This window comes from Hyla sarda, chromosome 8 (assembly GCF_029499605.1).
Source record: "Hyla sarda isolate aHylSar1 chromosome 8, aHylSar1.hap1, whole genome shotgun sequence".
Lineage (NCBI taxonomy): Eukaryota > Metazoa > Chordata > Amphibia > Anura > Hylidae > Hyla > Hyla sarda.
The window spans coordinates 96,015,765-96,030,282 of NC_079196.1; the positions used below are offsets into that span (position 1 = coordinate 96,015,765).

The following is a 14,518-nucleotide window of genomic DNA, read 5'->3' on the forward strand; positions in this document are numbered from 1 at the left end:
GGATAACCCCTTTAATGTTTCTGCGGATTCCGGAATCGGGAAGAGGAAATTTCACCGTGTGCACAGTGCAGCAGAATCCTATTGAAATCAAGGGGACTCTGCTACAGCAAAATTTCCCAGCAGAATATTCCAGCAAATTTCAGCTTGGAAATTCCACCATGTGCAAAGGGGTACTCCGGCGCTTAGACATCTTATCCCCTATCCAAAGGATAGGGGATAAGATGCCTGATCGCGGGGGTCACGCCGCTGGGGACCCCCATGATCTTGCACGCAGTACCCCATGTTCGCTCCGGGTCTGATTACTGGCGACCACGGGGCCAGCAGCATGTGACGTCACGCCTCCGCCCCGTGTGACATCACGCTCCACCCCTCAATGCAAGCCTATGGGAGGGGGCGTGACAGCTGTCCCAGCGGCGGGACCCCCGCGATCAGGCATCTTATCCCCTATCCTTTGGATAGGGGATAAGATGTCTAAGCGCCGGAGTACCCCTTTAAAGTTTCTTATATTCGCTTGTACTACTGATCTATGCAAAGTTTGTTCAAATGACAGTGCCTGTTTAAGCCTTTAATAGATACTTAAAGGGGTTCTCCACCATAAGGTGATTTTAGTATGTACCTGGCAGACAGTAATGGACATGCTTAGGAAGGATCTGCGCTTGTCTTGGGGCTAAATGGCTATGTTGTGAGATTACCATAGCACTGTGACTAGCTTTTTGTGAACTGTATTTCCTGTTTGACTTTTCTTTTCTTGACTACAAATCCCATATTTCCATTTTCCTCCATCCCACACATCAGCCACCCCACCCATTGAAACATAAATGAGCTGCATCCAGTCAAAAGACCTGTGGTTTTCAATCAGGGTGCCTACAGCTGTTGCATTAGTTGCAGATTGATCTCTCTCCCACCAAGTGATCCCTTAACCCATTGAAGCAGACAGGCTCCCTGTCATCAGCTGACTAGTGAGTCAGGTCTCTGCCACATTGCAACCTGGGAAAAATCTGAGACAACAGTCATTTTGTATGCTGGTAAAAATAAATATTGGGGTGAAAATCACAGAAGAATTGTGAGAAAACCGTCACACACAGGTACAGACACTATATTATGAACTACAATAACTTTACAGCCCCTGAAACATAGTCAAATAAAAAAAAATCCTGGAATACCCCTTTAATACATATGGCTGTTTTTAGGTTGGTGTGCAGAAACCTAAAATCTACTGACACTTTCTGACAACTCTTCTTCTGTATCAGCGTTCTGAGTACAGACAGGCAGGTGATGGGCTTGGCAGCTGATACCCTAAAGGTATGTTCAAACATCAGAATGTCCGTGCGGAATTCGGCTTGAATATTCCACATGGACATTCCTCTGCAGAAGAGTCCCATTGATTTCAATGGGATTCTGTTGAACTGTGCATTCCAGCATTCACAGAAAGACTAGACATGCTTATTCTTCCTGCGGATTCTGCTCGTAAATGCACTGTCACCTATGAGATGGCGCATTTTTGAGCGGTCATAGCCAGACTTCTAGATGTGCAGAAAGATCTTTTTATGAACTTTCTAGTGAGGTTTCATATATATAGGCCTGTAACCATGGCAAGGGGGCATCCTCTACATCTAGAGGAAAGAAGGCTTTACCATCATCACAGATTCTTTACTGTAAGAGCAGTGAGACTATAGAACTGTCTGCCACACAATGATGTCTGACTCAAAAAACTTCAACCAAACTTCAACCAAAGAGAACCCAAAGAAGCGCAACCAGCACAAAACTTTGCCGTAGAGCTGTGACGCCCCCTGACGAAGCCCATACGCGAAACGTGCGTTGGGGTGCCGGTGCTTGGTGTTCCTGGCTTGTGGGTTTATGACAGGTAGTTTTCTTAGGTGTTCCTCTCTTCCAATTTTGGTTTCTCTTTTGTTTATACTACTGCATTGCTGCCTCCTATCTTTTACTTATGTATGCTAGATGCTATACTTACATTGTACTACACTAGGAATCTGCAGTCTTTTCAGTTTTCTATTGTATATGTACCTTATTGAATACCTACATTACCCATACCAGATTCACCGGCACTATTTGTCTCCTGCCCTTGGTCATCTTGTGCCTTTTTAATCATTTTAATTGTTTGTCTTATTCTGCCTAATAAAGCTTGTTATACCTTTATGAAAGATTGTCAGTATCGTGGGTCTCTTTGTTTTTTGGTTAGATAAAACTACAACTCCTGTCATGCTTGCTGGGAGTTGTAGTTTTGCAACATCTGGAGGTCCGCAGGTTGAAGGTTCAGAATCTTTTTTTTCTAGATTTTCACCCTTTACAATTGGGTGCGTCTTATATGCCGGAGCGTCTTATATGGCGAAAAATCCGGTATGTCATCTACAACTGCAGCATGTCTAAGGAGGAGGCAACAATCAGGAACAATAAGTAAACATTACTATTAAAAAAGAGAAACAAAAACAACGCTCATGGGGGCAGATGGCTTATTTTGGGGCATTCTAAAGAACAGTGTTTTCAAAACAGTGTCACCAGCTGTTGCAAAACTACAACTCCCAGCATGCCCGGACAGCCAAAGGCTGTCCGGGCATGCTTGGAGTTGTAGTTTTGAAACAGCTGGAGGCACACTGGTTGGGAAACACTGCTTAAAAAAGGAATTCCTGAAAAGGATGATAACAGGGAACAAAAGCCTGTACCCAACAACACATGACGGTATGCCAGACGTCAGTATCTCTTTAATGATATGCCTCATACAAAATATAAAACACCATACACCCCTAGCAATAGTTTTATCAATAACCCAGGTGTCTGGCAGCAAAGCTACCCCCACTGCACATAGCCTTATCCCCCGGCTGCACCTGCACAGCCCATCACAGCCATACGTCACTTACTGTGGCCAGGTACGCAGGAATGTTAGTTTATCAAGGAACAGCTGAATTACCAACAACTACGCATGCGCAAAACCTCCCCACCCGGAAGTCATACTTCCTCAATTCTTTTTTTTTTTTTTGCGTTTCAGCCGTGCGTTCCACGTACACTTCCTAGTACCCTAAGGATATAACGTGACGTCTGGTTATCAAGTGAACCGCTGTGTCTTACGGCTGTCGTTTTGCACTGTAATCTATTCAGCTGTTCTTGTTATGTCCTAGTGGCTGAGTGCGCTGTATGTACGTTTCAATTCTAACTTCAATTAGTCGAATAGTTCAAACAGAAACACATTTCTTCGTAGCCAATCAAGCGTGAGGAAGTGAAAGCGGATACGCCTTTGTCGTGACGTCAGCGCGCACGCCCCACAACTACAACTTCCTGCTATGGTCCAGAGGCCGCGCATGCGCCGTACAGCATTCAGTGCCTGGAGCGATCGTGTCGGGATCAGGTAAGAGGATCGGTGTGCGCGGTGGTTTACACAAGGTATAGCAGTGCTCCCCGTATTTTATCTGTCAGGACATGCTGGGAGTTGTAGATAGCTGGGCAGCCATAGGTTGTGGAGCTCTGATGTGTACAATGTGGGGGTGTATTCTGATGTATGGACCCCAGTGTAGGCTTAGTATATATATATATATATATATATATATATATATATATATATATATATATATATAATCTCTGGTAAGTATATGGCATGACTTATCTTGTCCTCGGACTACGTTCTTGTGGTAGGCCTGTGTTATAGCCTAGTGCTGCATTCACACTTCTGCAGGCTTCAGAGCTGACAGCATCTGCTGCTTTGGAGATTTGCATTATGGGATTTGTAGTCTTTACGCTGGGCTCTCTATGGTGATGTTGGAAATAAGTTGTTTTCTTACATTTAATGACTGTCAACAAGATCGCTGACTGTTCCTAATATTATTTTTTGCCACTGTGGATGTATAAATATTAGCTGTAAGGATATGTTTGTGTGTGCTGGGTTTGTAGTAGAAGTCTGCCCATCTGCGTATGGATTTTTACCAATTCCATTTAGGTTTATAGGGTAGGCACTGAAATGTCTGCTCCAAATATACCATATATGAAAAAATGGGGGAGATTTATCAAAACCTGTGCAGAGGAAAAGTTGACCAGTTGCCCATAGTAACCAATCAGATCACTGGTCAACATTTCCTCTGCACAGGTTTTGATCTCCCCTATAGACATTTTAAGGGTTTACCTAGGTGTTATAACTAGCTGACCTGTTGGTGTCCGACCACTGGGACCCACAAACAGTCATGAGAACAGCGGTCAGTTGTCCCCTGAGTTAATGCAGGCACAGTGCACATGTTTAACCATCACTCCATTCACTGTCTATGCGAATTAAAAAGGTTTCTGAGCGCTGAACAATGTTGGATAATTCCATAGACTTGGACTGGATCGGTGGCAACTGACCAAGCGCCTCCCCCCCTCTTTATTATTTATTTATTTTATTTTTTGCTCCATTGGGGTCAAAACTGTCAGAGACTTGCTGATTATCTACTTGTCTCCATTGTGTAGATGAGGTAACCTTTTGTCTTGGGATAAACTCTATAGCGTGGGCCCTGTAACATTTGTGCGGTTATTTATTGTATGTATATTTGGTTAAGTGTGTGTAGAGATAGATAGAGATATATATATATATATATATATATATCTATATCTATCTATCTATCTCTAATATGTGTGTGTATATGTATCGGTTTGGCCAATATTCACGATTTTGGACGTTATCCGTATCGACAATTACCTTGGCCATAATCCGGCCAGAGACCGTCGCCGCTTCCCCATTTCCTCCCCCCCCCCCATCCCCGGTTTTATAATGACCTGTTCCCGGGATCCGCACTACTTCTGGCTTCTGCTGCGTCCTGCGTTATGCTGTGCGCTGCGGTGCGCAATGACGAGTGACGTCCTCAACGCGACATCGTCAGTGTGCACAGTGACAGCTCAGGACGCCGCTGGAGCCAGAAGTAGCGTGGACCCCGGGAACAGGTAATTATAAAACCGGGGATGGGGGAGGCAATGGGGCGGCGGTCTCTGGCCGGTGCGTTGGGGGTGCGGTGGTTGGACTTAGGACCGGCAGGGGGAGAGAAGCGAGTGGCGGCGTCAGGGGGGTGTGCTGAAATAGCCGATAACTTACACCAGAATGTCAGTATAAGTTATCGGCCTTAAAGTCCACAGAGTATCGGCCCTAAAAAAAATAATCAATATCGGACGATCCCTTGTGTGTGTGTGTGTGTGTGTGTGTGTGTGTATGACGTAAGTAACTTTCTATTTCTGTGTGGACAGATGGCAGTTTGAGGAAACCTATATACTCTGAGCACAGTATTGGAACTATAAACAACAGCCATGAAGATCGCAGTGGAGGGTTGCTGCCATGGGGAACTTGATAAGATCTATGAGACCATCCAGTTCCTGGAGAAGAAAGACAACACTAAAGTAGATCTCTTGCTTTGCTGCGGAGACTTTCAAGCAGTGAGGAATGAGGGGGACATGAAATGCATGGCTGTGCCTCCAAAATACCGCCAGATGCAGACATTTTACAAGTAAGGCCACATCACAAACCTAATACTGAAATAGAAGTAGCAGAGGTCCTACTCCTGTGCCGCACCCTGACATAAATGTACATCATAGAACCTTTAAAGGAGTAGTAGTCCAGTGCTGAAAAACTTATCCTAAGGATAGGGGATAAGTTTCAGATCGCGGGGGGTCTGACCGCTGGGGCCCCTGCAATCTCCTGTACGGGGCCTCGGCAGCCCGCAGGAAAGGGGGCGTGTTGACCACCTCACGAAGCGGCTGCTGACACACCCCCTCAAGACAACTCTATGGCAGAGCCGGAGCGCTGCCTTTTGGCAATCTCCGGCTCTGCCATAGCGCTGTATTGAAGGGGCGTGTCAGCCACAGCTTTGTGCAGTGGTCGACACCCGCTATCTGGTCAGCGAGCCGGGGCACTACACAAGAGATCACGTGGGGGCCCCAGCGGTCGGCCCCCTGCGATCTGAAACTTATCCCTTATCCTTAGGATAGGGGATAAGTTTTTCAGCACTGAAAATCTCCTTTAAGTCACAGCATGCCATGACATTTGTCACAGCATGCCAAAGGGGAAAACTGTGTAAAACTGTTAAGGTACATGGAGCATAAAGACCTAGATAAGATACAGTTACGTAAACCATTGAGTGGTTAGCATGGTTACCCTAGTGTTTCAGGGTTTAATATAAACCAGAGACAATATTCGCATGGGATTTGCATGTTCTCCCCATGTTTGCATGGGTTTCCATTGGTTTAAAAACATGCACTCAAGGTAATGTTCCCCAACCACTGTGCTTCCAGCTGTTGCAAAACTATAACTTCCAGCCTTCCTGGACAGCCTTCAGCTGTTGGGACATGCTGGGTGTTGTAGCTCTGCACAGTGGTTGGGAAACAATGCTCAAGGGCAAAGTTATCTACCTGTTTGAGAGAAGGATTAGACTGTAAGGTGCACTCTGGATAGTAACTGATGAAGGTATTTACAGTTCTATAGAAAGTATGTGTGTATATATATATATATATATATATATATATATATATATATATATATTAATATATTGTTGTTTTTTAGGTATTATTCTGGTGAGAAACAAGCTCCAATACTCACAATCTTCATTGGAGGAAATCATGAGGCTTCAAATCACCTCCAGGAATTACCCTATGGTGGATGGGTTGCACCTAATATATACTACATGGGTACGTATAGCATTTTACACTAACTCCAAAATCATTAGATGATTCCTGAATGCATTATGTTTTAAAGAGAAAGGGGCTCTGGCTACTTTTTGACCGCTAACATTGAAGACATATTGATAGATGTTATAGTCTGTTTCTTGGTGTTTCTTCGACCAACAGGACTGGCCCTGATACCTAGAATGAAGGGGCAATATTGTGTCTGATCCGGGTCATGAATGATGCGGAGTGGGTGTAATCCCAGTGGGTCTGCTTTATTCAATGCATCTGTTGTACCCTTATTGACCTGTTAGATCAGATATCATGCCAAGAATGTTAGTTATTAGAATACCTTTTTAATACTTGGCTTAAGGGTAGGGTCACACGCACGGTCTACCCTGCCACAGCCCTGTGTGTATGCAGTAAGGTTTGGAGGCAGGCCAGCGCACCAATGTGACTGATGTGTGGGCCTGCCTCCAAACCTTACTGCATACACACAGAGCTGCGGCGGGTAGCCATGCGTGTCTGCTCATAGCTCATCATGAAATATGCTGCAAATGCGCTTCTTGTGACCCTACCATTAATGGGTATTTAGTATTCATGTAGTGTCAGCTGTTAAGTTTGATAGCTAAATGTTAATCTATTTTATTTTTTTCAGGATATGCTGGTGTTGTGAATTATCGTGGCGTGAGAATTGGAGGAATTTCTGGAATTTTTAAGCCCCATGATTATAGAAAAGGTGAGTATGTAATTATAATAGAGATGGCTACATGTGACTTTAAGAGCTTATTAACCCCTTTTGTTGCCAAGAACAATCTACTTGCATCATTGCTAGAGCATATAGATATCATAGATGGAAGTCCATGTTTTGGGACAGTCTGGATCATCAGGCCCACAGTCTGTCTCACACTGAGGGGTACCCCGCCACAGCCCTGTGTGTATGTAGTAAGGTTTGGAGGCAGGCCCACATGTCCTCCAATATGTCAGTTTTAAGCTAATGTGGACACAGCCTCAAAGACACTCTTTATTCCTCCTTCTTTCACCGTGTTCTATAAACGAGTCCTATGAGGAGAAGTACTAATGGTTATTAAAGGGGTTTTCCCGCAAAGGTTAGACATCACCAATTCACAGAATAGGTGATGAGTGTCTAATTGTTGAGGGTCCAACCAGATATGACTTTCCTTTTGTAGGAAATAAAGAAAACCTTTTTAATGGCCCCTACTATAGCTCTAAATCTCATCTTCAAGCAGATTTCTTACAGCTTTATAGAGTTGTGGCTAGATCTGCCCTATTGATTTATCTTTAACCAGGTTAGGAGGCAAGACAAAAAAATTATCAGAAAGAAATCTTGTTCGACACTTACAATGTACAATAATTTTTTTTTTTTTTACTTTTAAGCTGTAGACTGATTTGTAGCTTTCATCCTTTTTGTACAGTACATACATTACAATAACATTTCTCCTGTGCAATTTCTTTAGGTCATTTTGAACACCCTCCATACACGAAAGATACAATTAGAAGTGCATATCATGTGAGGAACATAGAGGTCTTTAAACTTAAACAGGTAGGCAGACAGTACTGCTATTCTCCCTCCCAAGGTCTACCTCAAATTTGCAAGAAGTTAAAGATGCATTCGGGGCACATACACTGCTGATAACAGGCCATGAGTGTGTAATGTATTGGGGTCTAACCCAAAGATCAGAAGAACAATTTCTGGACACTACTGTACATCTAGATGCAGCTGTGTGCTCGGCTCCACTTTGGACCTTTTTTTTTTTTTTTTTTTCTTTTTTCTTCTTCCTCTCTAATAAATGTGGGAGTCACTGGGTTCAGCCCCCCCTACTACCTATATATTGATCAACAGATTGAGTGACTTGCATGGAAAAAAAAATAGTTTAAGGTGAAGTCTGGATTTTCCATCTGTATCTTGTGCTGCTTAAAGGGGTATTCCAAGTTACATTTACTTATCACCGATACACAGACCACTATCTACTGATGACTGGGATCCCCACAATCTCTAGAACCTAGCCCTGGGTCTTTATTATGAATAGAGCAGTGATTCCCACAAACACCACAGCTCCATTCATTGTCTATGGAGCCACTGAAGATAGCCAAGTACAACGCTCAGCTACCTTCAGCAGTTCCTACAGAAAATCAATTGAGCATGACTCGCTGCCCCAATTATAACAAAGACCATTCTAGAGATCACCAAGGGCCCCTGTGGTCAGACCCCCTACGAGCTGACCCTTATTCCCTATTATGTTGTTATGGGATAAGAAAATAGAAGTCAAAATACCCTTTTAATGAACAACTGGCCCTGATAATGAAAATACAAATATCATATAGTTACATGTAATGTAACTGTGATAGTTGGATTTCCATTATCAGGAATATATTGTATATACAGTAGATAATAACCTAAAAAGGCAGCCTAGTAAATGCTGATAATCTTATCGGTTATAACCTAACATTTGCAGCTAAAAGATCCTATGGATGTGTTTCTGTCCCACGACTGGCCCCGTGGCATCTATCATTATGGTAATAAGAAACAGCTGTTAAAGAAAAAGGAGTTCTTCACACAAGAGGTAGAGAGCAACATCCTTGGCAGCCCGGCAGCCAGCGAGCTCCTCCACTATCTCCAGCCCTCATACTGGTTTTCTGCTCACCTCCATGTCAAGTTTGCTGCTTTTATGCAACATCCGGTAAGAACAGACACACTTTTATTGTCTTAGTCCTTGCTTGTGTTGATTTACAAGGTTGTTTTTACCCTCCTTTCCAAGCAGGATTATATGTAGTAGTTTTAGTGCACAAATATTATGAGATTTACCCAAGAGGTTCTGTGATATTTAACCAGTTTTATATTAATTTTTTTTATAGAATAAAGAAGAAGGCAAGTTACCTAAAGCAACAAAATTCTTGGCACTTGATAAATGCCTACCACGTCGAGAATTTCTCCAGGTGAGAATGATTTACTGTAGTCTGGCTGCAATATTGTTGTCATTTATATCTGCTGTCAAGCTTATTGAATGGTATTTTTCTTTTACCAAGATTATTGAGGTGGAGCATGATCCAAGTAAGCCAGAACAACTACAGTATGACCTAGAATGGCTGTCGGTTCTCAAAGCAACCAAAGACCTCCTAAATCTTACATCAAATACATGGAATATGCCGGAAAACAATGGTCTACACAGCAGGTGAATTTCACATTTAAAATGTCTTTATGTTGTTTTTAGTATACATGACTATCATGATATTCGTTCAAAGTAAACATATATAGCAAAAAAAATTTTTTAATGGACAATGGTCCAACATACAGCCTCCAGCTAAAGTGGAGATGACTAGCATGGTGGCATAGTACCTTTTATGAACAGTATATATACGGGAAAAAGTGTTGCAGAATACCTTTTCCTGTATTACAGTATCTCACATGAGTACACCCTATTTTATTATATATTTTCATGTGACCACACTGAAGAAATGACTCTGCTACAATGTAAAGTAGTGAGTGCACAGCTTGTATAACTGCTTTGTTACTGTCCCCTTAAAAATAACTCAACACACAGCCATTGTCTAAACCTTGGCAACAGAAGGGAGTATACCCCAGTACCTGTGAGTACAGTGGAAATGTCCTAACTGGGCCCAATTAGTTATTAGTGTTACAATGTCTCAGAAGAATGCAAAGACTCTAAAACTCATCTGCAGCATGGTGGGCAATACCATGCAGTGGTTACAAATGGAACAGGCCTCTCCATGATCAACTAAAGAAGTTGAGTGCACATGCTCAGCATCCTATCCAGAGGCTGTCTTTGAGAAATAGACATGAGTGCTGCCAGCCTTGCTGCAGAGGTTGAAGTGTGTGTGTGTGTGTGTGTGTGTGTGTGTGTGTGTGTGTGTGTGTGTGTGTGTGTGTGTGTGTGTGTGTGGAGAGTGAGGGTGATATCAGCTTGTCAATGCTCAGACCATACGCTGCACACTGCATCCAATTGGTTTGCATGGCTGTCCTCCCAGAAGGAAGCCTCATCTAAAGATGAAGCACAAGAAAGCCTGCAAACAGTTTTCTGAAGACAAGCGACTAAGGCCATGGATTAGTGGGACCATGCCCTGTGGTCTGATGAGACCAAGATAAACTTACTTGGTACAGGTAGTGGTAAGCATGTGTTGCTAAAACCAGGTGAGAAGTACAAAGACAAGTGTATCTTGCCCTCAGCCAAGCATCGTGGTGAAAGTGTTGCTGGCACTGGGAAGCTACAGTTCATTGAGGAAACCAGGAGTGACAAGATGTACTGTGACATACTGAAGCAGAGCATTATTCCAACATGATTACAACCCCAAACACAGCTTTAAGACCGCTGCCTTGTTAAAGAAGCTGAGGGTAAAGGTAATGGACTGCCCAAGAATGTCTTCTGACCTAAACTCTATTGAGCATCTGTGGGGCATCCTAATACAGAAGGTGGGGGAGCTCAAGGTCTCTAACATCCTCCATCTCTGTGATGTTATCATGGAGGAGTGGAAGAGGACTCCAGTGGCAACCTGTGAAGCTTTGGTGATCTCCATGAAAAAGAGGCTTAAAGCAGTGCTGAAAAATAATGGTGGCCACACAAAATAGGGATGTACTCAGTTACTCACTTTTGTTGCCAAGGTATTTTGTGTGTATTGTTGTTTTGAGGGGACAATTCTTCAGTGTCACATAATGAGCTATAATTTATTTCAAAAAATGTAAGGGTGTATGACATACTGTATATACAAATATTCTGCTCCACTTTTCCTGTATATACATTGTACCTAAAGGCACCATGCCACTTCACTTGTCATTTCCACTTTTCCTGGAGGCTGTATGTAGATACTGTACATATAAATGCAGTGACAACATATTCTGGATCAGTGTAAATCATGAGGAGGCCTTACACATGATTTATTGGATCCTATTGAAAAAAAAAAGAAAATAAATATATTAAACACGATCAGAAAATGATCTAGTTTGGTAATTCTAAACATCTTTTCTTTGGAGTTTTACTGTTTTGCATATGAAAAATAGTTATGTCTTTGAAGGCACCTGAGGTTCCTACTTTGGCGCAGTGGGCTGAAATAGGTAATTTATGTATCCCCTAATACTGTATATTGATCACAAGTGTCCTGAAAAAAACATGGTCCAGCTCTATTGAGAACTTGGCCAACATGCACATTGCTTTGGCTCAAAATACCATTCTCCTACCCAGGTGTATTGGGGGTGAGGAACAGGAGCAAAGTGTGTATACCAACCTGCAAATGTCTTGTTGTACTGATGAATACTCCAAATAACCTTTAAAAGTTATCTATTGTTAAATCTAATTTTTATGCTAATCTTTATTTTTCTGTCACTGTCTGTACTGATGAAATTTTAGTTGCAAAAAAAATAAAAATACTGCAGACTATTACATAACACTAATCTTAAATTTTTTTCTATTGTAGGTGGGATTACAGCGCCACTGAACAAATGAAACAAGAAATCCTTAATGATTTAGGCAATGATCTCAATATTCCACAGAACTTTAGTGCCACTCTACCATGTTATAACCCAAATAATCCTCAGCACAAGAGGTTGCCATCCCATGTAGTTAATCCACAGACTACAGAGTTCTGTGCCCGCTTTGGAATTATTGACATCAATGCCAAGGTCCGTCAAAATGATGATGAAGGTGGAGAATTTGATGCGGCAGAAGATGACAGCAGTGGTTCTGTGGAAGATCCCAGTGAATACAGCACTGATACTTCCATCCTCTCTTCTTCAATTAACCCAGATGAGATCACTCTGGAGGATGATGAGGATGAAGAAGATAACTCTATACAGTCTGTAGAGCCCTCTCCAGAACATACCCCAGACTTATCCATTAATTTCTCTAACATTCAAGCACTTCCCGACTCAATGGCTGTCTCATCAGACGAAGCGATGGATTCAACCAATGATGAGCTAGAACGGTCAGAAAGCAGTCAGACCGAAGGAGAAGGAAAGAACCCAGAGAGGCAACTCAAGAGGTTAAGTGATGAGAACGGACGAGGCAGCGTGAAAATTAAGAGACGGAATCAAGCCATTTACACAGCTAAAGATGAAGATGATGAGTAAATCCTCTGGGGTGCATAATATGAACTATTGCATCTACTTATAAATTTACCAAACTGTCATGCCACCAGCTGGAAAAGGGGTTTTCCAGGCTTAAAAAATATTTTAATGTGTTTAATATTAATTTGTTCATTATGGAAATATGTCTGGCATGAGGTTTGTTTACTTTTTAAATATTTTATATTTCAGTTAAATGTGCCCATCTCATTCCCCTTAAAAAATACAGTCCTGTAAAATGACATGTTTCCAGTGTATAAAGTATACGTTTTAATTAACATTTTTATAGTTTTCTTAAGGTTTATGGGCAGAAATTAATTTAAGAAAAAATAAACCAGGACTCTTTTAAATTGGTTTTTGTGTATTTATTTCTTATATGATTTACGGACTTTAGTATAAGTATTATGCTGCTGTGTTGTACAGTCAGAATCATCAGATATGTCATTGGTGAACTCAGACTCCTACATCAAAGCTCATACTTATTTCTAAAAATAAAGGGTGAGGCTCACTAAGGCTGGGCGGTATACCGTTCATAACAAATACTGAAATTTTTGTGATGCACAAGAAGAATTTTAACCCATACCGCAATACCGGTTGGGGGCCCCCCCCCCCCTTGGGAATGAATGAATCAGCCCAGCGCTGCGCTGTCCCCACATCGGGGAACCAATCATATGTGACCCGCGAGTGCTGTTCTGCCCCCCAAATGCCTTGACTATGACGCACAGGGACGTCCATGCGCAGCAGACGTACCTGCGCATGAACGTCCCTGTGCATCGTCGTCAAGGCAACATCACTAGTCCGGGGCCGGAGCGGAGAAGAGGGCCTCCTGGTGAAAATGGACAGCCCGGAACGACTAACCCTCCCCACCGGACGGTCCCTGAAGCCTAGATGGCCCGGACCAGCTCACCCTTCCTTCTCACCGAGGGGAGGTGAGTAGAAAACTAAAGGGGGTCTGGATGATGAAGGCCGCAGTGGTCTTCAACCTGCGGACCTCCAGAGGTTTCAAAACAAACTCCCAGCATGCCTAGATAGCTGATGGCTGTCCGGGCATGCTGGGAGTTGTAGTTTTGCAACATCTGGCGGTCCGCAGGTTGAAGACCACTGGGAAGGGATTGACAGGCAGAGAGTTCACTCGAGTATAAGCTGAGGGGAGCGTTTTCAGCACAAAAAAATCGTGCTGAAAAACTCTGCTTATACTAGAGTATATACAGTAGTAGAAAGTGAGTCAGTCTATTACTCTCTTCTGCCCTCCTCATGCTTGTCCTGTCCGTGTTACCTGTACTTTGTCTCAGCAAAGGCTTTGGCCAAGAGTACTATGACTATGCGCAATATTGTTCCCGTATCCGGTTTCAGTGTAAAAACTATGTATAGACATGTCATTGAAAACCGTATGCCAAAAGTAGCATCTGGTTGTGTACGTTTTGCACCATTTACGGTTTTATCAGTTTTTCCCGTACACAAAACTGTAGTCTACAACTGTTTTATGTCCGGGTGAAAAACCAGATACAACCTGTATAATTTTTTTAAATGGTGGTCAATGGGAACCGTACAGAACTGTATGTGTGTACGGTTCCATCCGGTTTGCACATGCACAATAGAACAAGAAGAACTTTAACCCCTTAAGGACGCAGGACGTAAATGTACGTCCTGGTGAGGTGGTACTTAACGCACCAGGACGTACATTTACGTCCTAAGCATAACCGCGGGCATCGGAGCGATGCCCGTGTCATGCGCGGCTGATCCCGGCTGCTGATCGCAGCCAGGGACCCGCCGGCAATGACCGACGCCCGCGATCTC

At 42.9% G+C, this 14,518-nt stretch overlaps 2 protein-coding genes across 5 annotated transcripts in view; one reads left to right on the top strand and one right to left on the bottom strand.

Moving 5' to 3' along the window:
* VPS8 (VPS8 subunit of CORVET complex) overlaps positions 1 to 3,189 on the bottom strand; it is a 281,893-nt gene extending 278,704 nt beyond the window's left edge. Inside the window, exon 1 of one of the 4 annotated variants that reach the window (XM_056535311.1) lies at positions 3,171 to 3,189. In XM_056535311.1, the coding sequence (XP_056391286.1) occupies position 3,171 (1 nt within the window). In that variant the 5' untranslated portion in view covers positions 3,172 to 3,189. The other 3 variants (XM_056535309.1, XM_056535310.1, XM_056535308.1) reach the window with 3 other exon arrangements.
* A 27-nt stretch (positions 3,190 to 3,216) lies between these two features.
* On the top strand, positions 3,217 to 13,066 carry DBR1 (debranching RNA lariats 1). Its single transcript, XM_056535314.1, has 9 exons — positions 3,217 to 3,361; positions 5,218 to 5,474; positions 6,527 to 6,651; positions 7,286 to 7,366; positions 8,106 to 8,191; positions 9,105 to 9,329; positions 9,505 to 9,585; positions 9,676 to 9,821; positions 12,076 to 13,066. Exons 2-9 carry the CDS (start codon positions 5,278 to 5,280, stop codon positions 12,725 to 12,727), a joined length of 1,593 nt encoding a protein of 530 aa, XP_056391289.1. The 5' UTR covers positions 3,217 to 3,361; positions 5,218 to 5,277; the 3' UTR covers positions 12,728 to 13,066.
* Positions 13,067 to 14,518: the final 1,452 nt, after the last annotated feature.

Bases quoted from the DNA above. Each gene is read 5' to 3' on its own strand.
- DBR1 (XM_056535314.1), top strand. From the start codon at position 5,278: ATGAAGATCGCAGTGGAGGGTTGCTGCCATGGGGAACTTGATAAGATC. The intron at 7,367-8,105 runs GTGAGTATGTAA...CAATTTCTTTAG, and splicing joins GCCCCATGATTATAGAAAAG to GTCATTTTGAACACCCTCCA. The intron at 9,586-9,675 runs GTGAGAATGATT...TCTTTTACCAAG, and splicing joins CACGTCGAGAATTTCTCCAG to ATTATTGAGGTGGAGCATGA.